Raw genomic sequence first — 15,251 nt, forward strand, 5'->3', positions numbered from 1 at the left:
TCTTTTTTTTTCGTATCCATACCCTACCCGAAAAATTCGGATAATATCCATATCCTATCCGGTTGAATTCTACCCATTAAGAACCGAGTATTACCCGAAATATTTGAATCGGGTAGAGTTGGATATCCATTACCCAATGGATATCACAGCGCTCAAACTCTCATCCTCCACAAACCGATTCCCATCATCCTCATCCACAAACTCTCACCGATTCATCAACCTCCTCACCGCCGCCACCGAAGCTCACGCACCATCGCCGACCCGATTCATCACTTCGAAGCCCAGCTCATCTTTGCCGCTGCCTTCCTCAGCCCATTTTAAATAAAAGCGCTATTTACCGCTAACTAGAAAACGGCGCGTTTAAGAGGGAATTTAAACGGTGCGTTTCATTACCATCATAAAATTTCATAATTGGTGAGTTCTTTGTAAATTGTATACTGTGGTGGTGAATGATTGAGAGTGAGAGGGCTCTGTTTGTTTGAGGGAAAATTTGTGTGCATCGAATTTTCTCGACCAAAACTTTCCGGGAAAATTTCTCGCAAGCGCGATTTTCTTCTGTCATGGTAATAAGAACCTAATGGCAGAGCCAATAGCAGGCAAAGAAGACGAAGAAGAAGAAGAGCGTGAAATGATGGAGGAAGTCGAAGAAGAGACGGAGGGTATGGCGGAGAGAATGAGGAGGAAGGAGAAGAGGAAGGCGAAGAAGAAGATGAAGAGGAAGCAGATGAGGAAGGAAATGGCGGAGAAGGAGCGAGAGGAAGAGGAAGCGAGGCTGAACGATCCGGAGGAGCAGAGGAAGCTGAGGATGATGGAGGAGGAGGAGAAGGAGAGGATGGAGAGGGATAGGAAGGAGTTCGAGGAGCGAGAGAAGGCGTGGATCGAAGCCATGGAGAGGAAGAAGAAGGAGGAGGAAGAGGAAGAAGAGGAGGAGCGAAGAAAGAAGGCTCTTGAAGAAGATTCGAGAAGACAACAACAGGTTTGTTTTTCTATTTGATCATTGTTTCAGTTTGGATGCTGAGAAATTGTGGGAAAAGAAAAGAAAATGCGTTTATTTTTGTTGTATTATTCTGTGTTTTTAAGTTTGCGGTTCTGTTTGAATGATGAGAAAGCATGTAGATATATATGTTGAGTATGTTTGCGGTTTCGTTTGGCTGCTGAGAAAGTGTGGGAAAAAGAAAGAAAATAGGCTTATGAAAATTTGGCTGTTCTTTTTTGTTGTTTTGTTCTATTTTCAAGTTTGTGATTCTGTTTGAATGATGAGAAAAGTATGTGGAATAAAAGAAGCTAGTTTTGAAACCACTTCAATTGCTATCTTGTAGCTTAGGGAAGAAGTGTGGGATGTGAAAGAAAAGAGGTTATGGTTATATCGTTTATGGTTCGTTTGAATGGAAGAATTTGAAGAAAAGGATTTGTATTTCAATTTTTAGTTTAAATGACTTGAATAGAAAATCGATACAGATTTTTTTTCCTTTCTATTTGATGAAATTTATGTATGGATTTGAGCCTTATTAATAGGTAGATTTGAAACGATTAGGTGTAGATGATTTTGTTAGAGCAAAATTCCTCAGAGCTCAAATCAATGGAATTTGAAACCCTCAAATCTAAATGCAAACTTGGGAATTTGACTTAGAGATGCGTAGATGATGCTTAGTATATTTTTGGTTGATGCTAACTGTTTTTTGGTTTTTGTGAGTCAAGTATATTGTAAACTTGTAGTCTTTATACGTGGTTATCTTAAGGATAAGTGGATTTGATTAATTTTTAAAATGAAGGGTTTCATCAGGGGGACAAAGAATAGCCATCATTTTTAAGAATACGTTTTTTTCAAAAGCGAGAATTGATGTTTAAGAATGCTATTATGGCAGCAACTCATAGTGGTTTTTTTGTAATTTAGGAGGAGATTCTTTTTGTATATCAGAAATGATTTTTCTAAATTGCTCTGCATAATATGGCAGGCTGAAAATGAAAATGAGCTCAATGAGGATGACGATTGGGAATATGTAGAAGGGCCTGCTGAGATTATCTGGAAAGGAAACGAGATCATTGTCAAGAAGAAAAGGGTCAAGGTTCCAAAGAAGGACGCCAACCAACAAAGAATAGACGTATGCTATGTCAATCATCAACTAAATTTAGATTAATTGTCTTTGTGGTGTGTATTATGTTTTGGATGTGAAGATTCATAGAGGTTATCATTTACTCTGCAGAATGCTGATAGGCCTACGTCAAACCCTCTTCCTCCACAGTCTGAAGCATTTGCTGATTATAATAATGCACCCAAATTATCAGCAGAACAGATCATTGAAAATGTTACTCAACAAGTTCCAAATTTTGGAACCGAACAGGTTAGTCAGATACGTCCTCTCTCTCATGATTACTTTAAATATGTCTGTCTTGTACGTGTGCATAGTCTTTAATCTTTAAGCTGTGTACTTGTATATTTCGCAGGATAAAGCTCATTGTCCTTTCCATTTAAAAACTGGAGCTTGTCGTTTTGGTCAGCGTTGCAGCAGAGTTCATTTTTACCCTGATAAATCATGCACACTGCTTATCAGGAACATGTACAATGGTCCTGGCCTTGCTTGGGAGCAAGACGAGGGGCTTGAGGTCTGTAAACGCTGCCTTCATGTGATTCTTGTATCCTGATAATAACTCTAAAGCTTCTACAGTCATTGAACAGTGTGGGGTAACTAAAGATGGGATCATCAAAAATAAAACTTTATTTATTTATTTTTGTTAGAATTATGTGGTTAAATGATTAAATTTACCATATCCCAATAGCTTAAGCTTAACCTGGCTTTGATATCATGTTAAATTACTAATTGTCCTAAAAGCTTAAGCTATTGGGATGGTAAATTTAATAATTTAACCACATAATTCTAACAATTTTTAAATAAGTTGGGATGATGCATCATGGTTATGCAGATCTTTCTTTTGTTTCTACTATATAAATTTTTTCTTTTGCTGGGTTCTTTTGTTGCTACTATAAGTGTCTCATATAAGCAGCACAGAATAATGTCAGGGATGGCGTTTGTCAATACTTGGCACATCTTAATTGGTGATTTATGTCTTGTGTATCCTTTTGTGAATTAGTGTTTTATCAACATCAGCATGTGGTTGACATCTTGCTAAACATATCAAACTGATTTTCAGCTACTGTTGCTGCTAAATCATGATGTGACAGTAAGCTCAACTAAGCTCAATGCAGAACTATATACTGCTTCCTGTACTTTCTTATGTAATATGTGCATAATATTTGCATCTTTTTCCCCTGTAAATCCTAAATGCAGATGCTATTTTAGTCATAGGTCATGTTATGATTTGAAACTTTTATATTTGTGTTAGTCTTTCTGTGGTTGATTTTATATTATACGTAGATCTTAATTTAGTCCTTTTCATGTTTAGAATTATTGTTGCTGTTCTTTGACCTTAAATCAGAAATTCATCTCAAGATTCACTTCAATGAAGGTTCATGGTTTTGGCATTGGTTGGTTGGAGTAAAAGAAATTAGCAATTTTGTATCCTACTTGCTCTCAGGGGTGGTTATCTTACAATGTCTTCCTTTTTTTTTTTTTTTAACTAGTAATTGTTCATCTCCTAGATTATTACGTTTTTTTATTTTTAGCTTCCTTTTACCCTTTCATTTCTTTATTTCTTTCTTCCTTATTTTTTTCCTTTGATCTTATATAAATGAAACCATTATTCCATCATTTGTGAACTTCAAAAAAAAAATTCCTTATCAAAAAATAGTTAATAAGGGAAGGGTTTTTTTTTTTTTTTTTTTCATTTATTTATATTCCATAAAACCGAGTTTGGTTTCATATTTGAGATTTTTTTGTTAGTAAATTTATTATAGTTATCTTACTTCATGAGTATTTTCCTTGACGACTAGTGGATTTTTTGACTGGGAGTATTGGAGCTCTCTGCTGGTAATGGCCATTACCTTGCGAGGTTTGAGAATGCAGGCAACAATACTTGTATGTGGATACATTTGGCATTTTCTTGTGTTAAAGATGTAAAGAGGGAAGAGCGTATGCGTCACTGCTATCATGAAACAAAAAAAATTCATGTTTATTTTGCGTGTGTGTGTATTAAATAATGAGAAATGTAAATAGTTCATGGAAGCTTACATTGTATACCATGATTAATCCAATTAGCAACTAAATGACTAATTAACTTTAGTTATTTTGGTTTTTATGCATCACAAGTTTGATACAGAGTATAATGTTCTCATGAACTCTGCAAAATCTGTCATGCTACGCATTTGCATTAGGCATTAGGACTATCTAGGGTTATTATGCCAAAGTTTTTTGAGTTATTTAATATATTCCCAGGATTTACAATTTCTCATACCTCCTAATTTTAGTGGCTCTTTTGAGCGTCATAAGATATCCCTTTCTGTCCCTGTTGCCTGAAGGTCCTAACTCCTAACTAGTCGAGAGTCATCTGCCTCCTTGGGTTGAAGCATAACCTTCCAACTACTAAGTCTTGTTGCTAATGTGAAAAAATTAGCTATATGCTACCTCCTCTTGTCTACATTTTTTGCATGGTTGCATATACATGCCCCAGTTTAGGGGAAGTATCTTGTGTCAATTTTAAGTCCAATATGATAAGTTAGCTTTTATATGGACTTTTTTCTTATCATTATAATTGAGCCAATGCTGGTTTGCCATTTTTCTTTTACATGTGTGCTTAGACAGTCACTGAGAGAGAGAGATGGTGTCTGGGCACATGGATGCGCTTGCTTGTGTTTATGTCATTGATCTTCTTGTGTTTTTTAGTTTGCTAATTGACGGGTGAACTAGTTTGCAGCACAAATTTTAAAATAGGTCCTAATTCTTGAACGTGCAGGGTACAAACTTTTTTTGACTACTGTAAATGTACATACATCTTTTAATTTTGGTTTGAATTTTAGATTATTTATCTTACCACGTAAAATTTTTTTTCCCAAACTTTTAATTCATTATTGTCTTATCAAAAGGTGTCCAAACTTCCTAATCACGGCCTAATTTTACACCAACTCAAATTGGGCAGTCTCCATAGCTGCCCGATTTTATATTATCAAAAAGTCATGGATATTAGCCAAAGTTAAAACCATGAGCATGATTTTGTGGAGGCTGGCAGGCTTTTTTACATGGATCTTGAGAAATTGAGATACCAGGATCCATCATGTTGCTTATCATCTTATAAGTGCCTAATGTCTTTATATCTGATAAATTATGATGGTTTGATTGTTTCTTCTTCTTCTTTTTTTTCCTTCTCAGCACACAGATGAAGAGGTTGAAGGTTGTTATGAAGAATTTTATGAGGATGTGCATACAGAGTTTTTGAAGTTTGGGGAAATTGTAAATTTTAAGGTTGTTGACTGCTGTCCATGCATTTTTTTTAAAGCCAAATATGTTAGTAACATGTTCTCACCTGATTGTGGGATGTTGTGTTTTTGGATGGTTGAGGATTATTACAAATATGTGTCCATCGAACAACTTGTTGGTTGAGGATTTGTTGATTATTTATATTTATTAAATATGAATTGTTTATCCGGTGCTAAAACTGCACAGAGTTTGGATTTTTGTTTCATTTTGGTAGAGTTATATATATCTTTCTCTGAGATTAGAAAATATCCTGACAAGAAAATAAGCATCTGTTTTACTCATTTAGGATGGTTAAACTTAATGCCTATTCTAGATGTTAGAAAACTCCCGCCCCCCTTCTCTTTTCTCATGTAAACATTTTTTGTCCATGAAAATTTCAGTTTTTTTTTTTACTAAACTCATGTATGCTACACTCTATCGAGAGATGTATTAAACCTCTCTGGTTCCTGGGAAATTTTTTATTGTATTTTATTTTTAATTGGTAAGATACACACTGACCCCATTGAACCCACAACCCCATCCTCCACCCCACTCTTATAAGGGGAGGAGGTGCTAGTAACTAGAGCTCATTGTCAGTTCCTAGAAAGTACAATGAAAAGGAAACTCTTCAAAAATCCTTTGCTTCTTAAGATTATTTGAATATGTCTAAGCAATTTTCTTTAGCTTCCCTTATTTTGCCTTTAAGGATATTGAAAGGGAGAACACCCAAAGCATATTGTTGTGGAGCAACAATATGTGGCCTGGAACTTGACTTTCTTAAATCTTGTATCTGTTTCCAATCTTAGAGTAACAAATGTCATGTCTTTGTCAGGTGTGCAGAAATGGTGCATTCCACTTGCGGGGAAATGTCTATGTACAATATAAGTCACTGGATTCAGCTGTTCTTGTTTATAATTCTATTAATGGTCGGTACTTTGCTGGCAAACAGGTACTGCATCTGCTTCAAATGTGAAGTCTCTTCAATATGAGTCACTGTGTCTAAGATTATTTTAGCTAGTAGGCAGTGTATTTCTTGCACAAGCACTTGGCTCTATCCCCCAGCGTATTACCCTCTACCATATTTCATATTGTATACTTTTTTATTGTAGAAATTTGGTGTTTGATATGGTTTATCATTTAATTGATATGTGCTGTGTCTTTGTTATATAACTACTTGTTTTTATGGATTTAGTAATGATAATTATGGTTTTTATACTCCACAATCTGTATGCTCTTTTCTTCTCTCTCTCCCTCTCTCTCTCTCTCTGTGTACCTTTGACTACAAATACCATTTTCCTTTGACAGATGAGTGTCCTATGAAATTAAAACATCATTTTAATCTAGTTTTTGGAGTAGTCCCAGTTCCACCTGTAATTGAGATAATATTTTTATCCCAGTTCCAGATGAGAATATCAATAATTTGTTGCTCCTTTGCCATATCCGTAGTGGTCTTTTAACTGCCCAACTTTAATTCTTTCATTTTTCGACCTTGAACCCACACCTCATGAATCGGAGGTCACTAGTTTAAAATTTTGAATCTTGCCTTCCCTTCCCTTAGTGCCAAAATCTTCTTACCAAAAATAAATAATAAATTCAACATTAGTTTCTTGAGGGTGGTTTATTGATATTGGTATTTTTTTGGGCAGATAAGTTGTGAATTTGTCAATGTCACCAGATGGAAAGTTGCCATTTGTGGGGAGTATATGAAGTCAAGGTTCAAGGTACAACCAGCCCATCACCTTTATTTTTATTTGAGGCAGTTGCATTCTCTTTGTTGGCTTTTGCTGGTTTCTGTTATGCTTTTAATTTTGTGCAGAAATTTTCCAAAATTTTGTTTTGAATAATATAAGAACATCAATCTTGAGTCACTTTTCTATGTTAATTTGAGTCTGTCCTTTGTTCTTGTTAATGGCCTTTCTTGTTGAATCTTTACAGACATGTTCTCATGGTACTGCATGCAATTTTATCCATTGTTTCCGCAATCCTGGTGGAGACTATGAATGGGCTGATTTTGATAAACCACCCCCAAGATATTGGGTGAGAAAGATGGCTTCTTTATTTGGTTATTCTGATGAAGTGGGGTACCAGAAAGAGGTGGAGCAAGAAAGTTTGGGTCAGCTGAGGCACTCTAGAAAGAGGTTAACTGATGTAGACAGGTGTGCATATACTTTTAGCAGTAGATGCAGCATGCAGTATCTAGTGTTTGTGAAACCTGGTATATTGAACTATGTTTTGCAATTCAATGTTTTAGTAATCCTAAACTTTTTCAATATAAACAGACCAGAGTAAGTGTTTTTAATCTATTTTCATCAAAACCTTTCAATTATTAGGAGTGTTGATTTATTTTTTCAAATTTCTCATTCCAAGATATCCCAACAAGCTGTCAAACGATTTTATAAATTTTGAAGGCATTTGTAAATCGTGTAATGTTCAAAATATGGCCAGATAATGTGCACAACAATGTATCAATATGCAAGAAGGAAATAAAATTGGTTGGTAAAAAATAGTTGTCAATCGTAATGTTGCTCTATAAAAAACTCTTGCTAATATTCAATTCAATGTGCTGAATTTTCCTGTTGACTGGAGTAGAAGTTTCTTAATTTGGCCATTGCATGCAAAATCTTTTTTGGCGTTATTTAAGGCAGAATCCAAGTTTGTTGGCTTTTTTTTTTTTTTTTTTTTAATGGCACCTAGTTAATTGTACAAACTTGTACTAATTTCATGTTCTGTTTCATCCAACTCTTATATATTTTATGCATTTTAAATTGGTCTACCCCTTTCTGTTTCTTCTATATGATTGAATGTTTTTCTATAGTTCCTCAAATTTCCATGGCAGGTATTACTCAAGATCTAAATCCAAAGAGATTGACTACTTGAATGGTGGTGGTTCTAGTGGAAGAAATGACAACAAAAATGATATTCAAAAGAGCACACAACGGAGGGGGCGCACGAGTAACGACAGAAAGCAGATGGAAGTTCTTGATGAGGATATGCATGGAGAGAATACGAACTTTAAAGGCAGTTATTATAGGAAGAGTAGAAGTCATGATACTGATTCTGAGGGTGAATGGTCTGACAGGTACAAAGATAGGTACTATGGTAGTGCAAGGAAAAGCTCAAGACGCCAGAACAGAGATGTCAATCATAGAACACATGAAGTTGAATCTGAGAGGGGCTATTCAGATAGGAGTGAAGATAGAGAAACTCACGACAGTCATGCTAGGAAAAGCTCAAGACACAGCAGAAATGCTAAATTTGTGGATGATTGTGAAGGCCAAGAAAAATTTGGTGGCAATTGGTCAGATAGAGATGGAGACCAGGAAACACATGATGCTTACATGACCAAAAGTTCAAGACACAGGAGAAAAGTGGGACATCCAGATGATCATATGGACAGCAAGAACAGAACTCTTGATACTGATGGAGAGTGGTCAGATGGGGAGAGAGACATAGACAGGCACCATAGAAAAAGGAGTGAAAGCTCAAGACATCTGAGGAAAGTAGAACATTCAGATTATCATAAGGACAGCAAGAACAGAAGTCATGATCCTGAAGGAGAGTGGTCAGATAGGGACACCAACCGAGATAGACACCATCATAAAAAGAGGAAAAGCTCAAGACGTGACCACAATCGTGGGGGTAGCAAAAACAGGGCTGATGATACTAATCTTAGCTCTGATTGGTTGGACAGTGATGGAGAAAAACACAAGAGTCAAACTAGGAAACATACGAGACACAGGAATGAAGCATCGGATTACTCAGATCATGAAGGGGAGCCAGCAAAAAAATTGAAAGATAAATTTCACAGTAGGGAATCCAGCATAGAAAAATCTGGTCTGGAAAGAGGCTCCATGCATAGTCACTCAAGATGGGATAGCATAAATGAGAATTTGGAATCAGATGGGAGTCGTGAGTCCAACAGTTCAGATCAGTATGTCCAGAGACACAAATCACATGACCTTGAGTCAAACTACAACTCTGATAAATATATCGACAAGCAGGACCGTTGGGAACCTGATTAAGTTAGAATTACGAGAAACTTGTAAGATAGATCACAATTGCTGAGAGTTACTAGTTTGGCACACTGGGTCAATATGATAGAAGGGATGAATGATGATAAACATGATGTCCAGATAAATCACATTTAGCTTTAGTTCTTGATTTTGCATATAATCTTTCCTGCCTCTACTGTTGACAATTAGGATCTAGATTCAGCATTAGGTTGATAGTCTTAGGTTTTAATGTTGCATATAATTTTCATGTGAGATTGCAGTCTCTGTTTCTTAAATCTTCAAATATTCAGGGGGTGTTTGGATTTCTAGTTTCCATAACTCATAACTCAAAAATGATGGGATACATGACTCAAAAACTTGTTTGGATTTCAATAATTCTATTTTCATCACTCAATTTTCTAATTTTTGAGCGATGAGTTATGGAAACTGAAAACACATTTTAGCTATTTTCAATGGCATTTTTGTAATTAAACACACATTGAAGGACCCACTAGTCAGGTCAGCCGCACCTTTTGACCTTTTTTTTTTTTTCCTCCACTTTTCTTTCTTCTCTTGGGTTTGTTCTCTCTCTTCTTTTCTTTTTTTTCTTCCTTTTCGCCAGAATCTTGTCAGTTCGTGCTTCCTTTTCTTTTTTTTTGGTTCTTTATCACAGAATATTTTCAGTCTTCAGTTCTTTCTTTCTTTTTCTTCTTCTTTCATTGGGTTCGGGTTTTTTTTTTTTCACTGGGTTTTGTGAGTTTGGGTTTTTGTTTTTTTTTTTTTTTTTTTTCATTGGGTTTGGTGAGTTTGGGGACTGGGGAAAAAAAAAAAAAAAAAAAAAACTGCACTGAGTGCAGGTATAGGGCCTACAAACAGTGTGAAAAATATTGAATGATGACAAGTGAGTGATGGTGCCAAACGGGTAGGGTATTTTAAGTGATGAGTAATGAGTGATGAGCGATGAGTGACGGAAATTGAGTGATAAGTGATGAGTGATGAAAAAAAATCCAAACAAGGCCTCAGAGATTGATTATGGTGCTTATTTTGAGAACTCCGAAGTCGACTATATCTATCTAAAATGAAAATCATCTTCTATTTGGGTATCTATTTCTATCTCTTGTTTGGGACACACGGCTGAAGAATTTTGGAAGAGCAAAAATCATAACAAAAATTCTAAGACCACACAATAATCCACAAATTTTGCCACAACTATCCATGTGGTATACTATGAGTGGTAGAGAAAAAGTGTGGGGTCTAAATGAAAGTGACATATAGTCAATCATAGTCTGTCACATAGAATAGTTGTGGCAAAAGTTTATGCAATGCTAGATTTACTTAAATCATAATAGTGTGGTCCCTCATTGTCTTTAATAGCACTTCTCTTGGCTGTGAAGGATGACATGAAGCACTTTTTATGCAAAAGACATGCATACTTATTCAAATTAACACAACTATTTATATCATCTTTCAAAATGTATAGGGTTTGCCTTTGATTTGATAATCTTAGGTATTCTTACTGAAATTTGCAAGCCTAAGCACCATCATGGTGTTATTGAAGAGACTGAGCATAATGTTTAGGAAAACATCTTGGTATATGAAGAGTGATAGTAGGTTTTGTATTAAGATAATTAGTGAGAAAATTGCATTTAGCCTTTATTTATTGAAAAAGTACATTAAATGATAAATTCAGGTATAATTTTTGGAATAAGTGATCATTTATCACCACAACAGTTCGACAATCAGCACTATACATGCATCTTTACTCTTTGTGCTTGAAAATATACAAATCAAGATTCGTTTTCCAAACAGCAGTAACAATAACGTTTAAAGTAAACTAGGAATTCTAAGGAGAAAAAAACCATAAATTGTCACCTACATTATGGATTCTTTCAGCTGCTCTTTAGAATAAATAAATAAAAACTAATTACAAACCTTTTAAAAAATAAAATTTTGTTATTGATAGATTTCATATGCCAATTGCTAAATACACATAGTTGGCTTTAGCCTAATTGACAGGTCATTCTACATTACACACTTTTTTTCTTTTTTCTTTTTTCTTTTTTACATATGTATACCATACTTACCTAATCTTAACCGCTCATTTATTATTATAAAACGTAAATATAGTACATTAAAGAAAGAAGGGTGTGTAGCAGTTAAGATTTGATTGTTATTCATACATTACAAAGAACAAATCCAAGAACTCCAAATGATTGTACAAGAGATGATGCAAGACAATATTGAGCACCCTAATAAATAACTGAGCCTGCTACAGAATCATGTGACCACGGTCGACTAAATTCCTCTAGTCCTGTGTTTAGTTGTAGAGCAGAGAGAGGTGAACAAAACTACACTCAGAATCTGACAACCTTTGGGGTTGGAATTGTATTGTTGTAGTTGTAGGTCCTTGTCTTCTTCAAAGGGCCTTCACTAAAATTTTCTCCTGCTGTGAACTCATAATGGTCAGATCAAACTATAATAGTTCACATCAAAAAGCAATCAGAGCTAGTTTCAATTAAAGAAGTAAAATTAAGAGTAAAGACTCAGGTGACAACTGACTGGACTAGCTATAAAGAACAAATTGAACCATGCTTCTAAGGTGTAGATGACAGACCACCTCTTATGGGTCTCTTTTGCTTAAGCTTCACCTTCACATTGATACCATTATCAATGATAGATTGAAGCACAATCTGAAGCTTCCCTTCCAATCTGTCCCCCTTCCTTGGAGTGTAAACCACATCATGAATATCATCAGCCGATGCTTTCTGAGCCAGAACCGCCCCTACAGCACCACAAGCAGTCACATTCCTAGTTGAAGCTAGGTCAAATTTCATGTCTTTAGAAATGGAATGTGCCACAACAACAACCTTACTTGTCACCCTGTGAATAACACAGGCACGAACAGAAGCCTTGGATATGTAAATGTCCAAGCAAAAAGGTTCGTGGTAAGGACCCGTAAGCTGATTATAAGTCGGAGTCCTTAGCTTCCTGTTACCAACACAAGCATTATCCATTTCATCAAGTGGAGACTAACAAATTTGTTGCTTACTGCCTTTGGAAGTTTTTCAACTCTTGGAGCCATGTTACCACTTGGAATTTCCTTTTTCTCTGCCTTTTTGCATTCCTTTCGACCATTCTCTCGATTTGAAGATTTCCTCCGGTGGAAATCAAGATTGTACTCCTCAAATTCCTTGGAATCCCGGTCAAGTTTATAAAACAGATTGCCACGAATTCTCATATTATCAATGTCATCGAAGTCCTGATCACACTCAACAACTTCAGAACAAGAATCAACTTGTTCATCAACCATAAGAGAATTTGCTCCCACTGAAGAACCACCATCTACTTCTCGCCAAGCTTGTGCTAAACCCGATGAAACTTTCCATGTATCATGATCCACAAGCTCGATATCATAACTACCCAAATGAGCTTTATCATCATCAGTAAACAATGGAGAGAGATGAAGACTACTAGAATAACTAGAAGAGGTACTGAAGGTGTTGTTATGTCTGTCTCTTTATCAAGAATTGTTGTGGAGCAAAAACGACACACCCTCAAAGGAAAATTAGAATTCACAACTGATGAGAAGGCTAGACTTCTCCTCAAGAAATTAAATGTCATGGTTACAACTATATGATATAGTGGATTGCCCGTAACTAGTTCTGGCGAGTGGGGTCAGTTGCCCCTACAAGTTTGATTAACAAGTGGTGGGCAAGAACTGATTATTTAAATATTAAAAAAATATTTTGTAAATTAAAAATTATTTCCATTTTTGCCTCACTTTCCTTCATTTTTCTCACCAACCAAACAATGCACTAAAAAATCCTGATCTCACAGATTTCAATTCACAGTGACAAAAACTCTAATTGTATGAAAGATTATTGAACACTGAACAAAATTTACATAATCCGAACCGCAGAGAAATCCTACGCAAACAACAATAGCCAAAAAAAAAACGAACCGTAGAGAGCGAGAGATATAGAGTATACTTGAGAGAGAGAGAAAGATTGAATGATTCTCGTATGGTTCGTACAATTAAAATATCGAGCCCCGAGAGAATCGGATCGAGAAAAATGAGTGGAAATGGAATGGGGATCGATAAGGTCGTGTTTGGTTGAAAGCCTACAAGACACTCTTTTCTTTTGCCTTTTTTTCTTTTCTCCCTCTCTCTCTTTTAGCTGACTTGAACTGTAGTAAAATAGTAATAATAAAAGATAAAGTAAACTGAGAATTTTTAATATAAAATTCTGTGGGGGTGGGGGGGGGGGGGGAAGACCATATAAATTTAACGAGTCACCGCCTACGTTATGAATTCTTTCAGCTACTCGCAAATAAAACTGTTATTGATAGATTTTGAGGCTGTTTGGTAGTGTAACTAGAACAACAGTTTTCAATATTTAAACAATATTATACGTATTTTCACACTTTTTTACCCACACGTATTTCCAAAAAATACAAACAACGTTACTAGACTAGACTAAACACCCTCATATGCCAATTGCTAAATACACATAGTTGACTTTTGCCTAATTAACCAGAATACACACTTTTTTTTTCTTTTTTCTTTTTTATATATATGTATACCATACTTGCCTACTCTTAACCCATTCATTTATTATTATAATATGTAGATATAGTACATTTAAAAAAAAAAAAAAAAAAAGGGTGTGTAGCATAGAATTCTACCCAACTAATAAGTCATGATAATTGGCTTGCTTAATGCTATGTCAGTGAACTTCTCGGATGTGAAAACAAGGGCAGAAGCATCGGATTAGATGAGTGCCAAAGTTAACAAGACATCCAAAAAAGCCTGCAGTTCTCTCTCTCCTTGGTGTTTGCACAACAGGCATGCCATAGACAGGATTTGGCACCATGTATTGCTGATAAGATGAGTAGTTGCTCTCAGCAGCAGCTGGCACTGGCACTGGCACTGTTGGATGATACAATGGAGTAGTCGTTGTTTCCAAGACAATCTCTTCTTGTGGGGGTAATTGGAATTGGAATTGACTTGGCTGGTGGACCAAAGGAGCTGCTGGAATGGCATGATGGTGATGGGTGGTCTGCTCAGGTTCAAGCCATGGTGGTAAGGGTGGAGCTGAGGGCTGAGTTGTTGAGTAGCATGATGAGTACTGACAACAATGACATGGTCGGGGAGGGTGAGGGTAATAGGGTTCTTGCTCTTGGGTCTTCTTTTTTCTCTTCTTTCTTGACCAGAACTTGAGCTTCTTCACTGCTTTCAGCATTTTCATGTGGCTGGCGAAGTTGCAAAACACTCTTTTTAGGTTTGGAAATTGGGTGAGAGCTGAAGATGAAATTGTTGATGAGTTCATAGATGCATATATGCACTCTTCAACAGCATTGATACGGAATCTTTGAAAAAAAGAGGAGCGGTGGATTGTCTGTCTGTTGAGACTACTAAAAATATAAACGTTTACTTTTATGTGTTTTTTTTACAATTTTCAAATCTTGTGACCGTTGCAAGCCCACTTGTCCCCACGGCCCCACCAAATATGCTTTGTTCTGCTCCTGTCGGGATATTCAGCAAAATGACAAAAGGTGCATCTCCGGTTCAATGTTTGCAGACCATTTTGGTTTACTGTTTATCAATTGACTAGCTTAGATTGGTTGAGAGAGAGAGAGAAAGAGAAAGAGAAAGTGGTCAATAATCAACACGCTTCCCTAATAGTTAGGCTTAATACCTCTTGGAGGTTGGACCAAAACATGAGTTTCGACCCTTAAGAAGGCCGAAAATATTGGATCCCAATACTGGTCTGTCCTACTTAACAGAAAGAACGCATAAAAAAAAAAAACCTGTGGATTCACGAGACAATTGCTCCATAAATATTCCATTCTCGAAGTTCCTTGCAAAAGAAATACAAAACTTTTTCTTTACTTTCTTTTTTTTTTTTTT

At 36.0% G+C, this 15,251-nt stretch overlaps 2 protein-coding genes and 1 pseudogene across 5 annotated transcripts; 1 reads left to right on the plus strand and 2 right to left on the minus strand.

Annotated features, from left to right (window-relative positions):
- The first annotated feature begins 81 nt into the window (after nt 1-81).
- LOC115977641 (zinc finger CCCH domain-containing protein 5) lies at nt 82-9,677 on the plus strand. 4 transcript variants are annotated; one of them, XM_031099630.1, is made up of 10 exons: nt 82-976; nt 1,956-2,102; nt 2,205-2,342; nt 2,446-2,634; nt 3,909-3,974; nt 5,262-5,354; nt 6,181-6,297; nt 6,995-7,069; nt 7,284-7,504; nt 8,164-9,677. In XM_031099630.1, the coding sequence occupies exons 1-10, from the start codon at nt 578-580 to the stop codon at nt 9,368-9,370; spliced, it is 2,652 nt and encodes an 883-aa protein (XP_030955490.1). In that variant the 5' UTR covers nt 82-577; the 3' UTR covers nt 9,371-9,677. The 4 variants fall into 4 exon arrangements, with proteins under 4 accessions (XP_030955490.1, XP_030955491.1, XP_030955492.1 ...); XM_031099631.1 differs by having other exon boundaries at nt 8,185-9,677; XM_031099632.1 differs by lacking the exon at nt 3,909-3,974 and having other exon boundaries at nt 2,446-2,604.
- Nucleotides 9,678-11,480: 1,803 nt separating this feature from the next.
- Nucleotides 11,481-13,952, minus strand: LOC115974106 (annotated as a pseudogene).
- On the minus strand, nt 13,671-14,821 carry LOC115977647. The gene has a single exon (XM_031099649.1). It carries the CDS (start codon nt 14,668-14,670, stop codon nt 14,068-14,070), a length of 603 nt encoding a protein of 200 aa, XP_030955509.1. The 5' UTR covers nt 14,671-14,821; the 3' UTR covers nt 13,671-14,067.
- Nucleotides 14,822-15,251: the final 430 nt, after the last annotated feature.

This window comes from Quercus lobata, chromosome 2 (genome assembly GCF_001633185.2).
Source record: "Quercus lobata isolate SW786 chromosome 2, ValleyOak3.0 Primary Assembly, whole genome shotgun sequence".
NCBI lineage: Eukaryota > Viridiplantae > Streptophyta > Magnoliopsida > Fagales > Fagaceae > Quercus > Quercus lobata.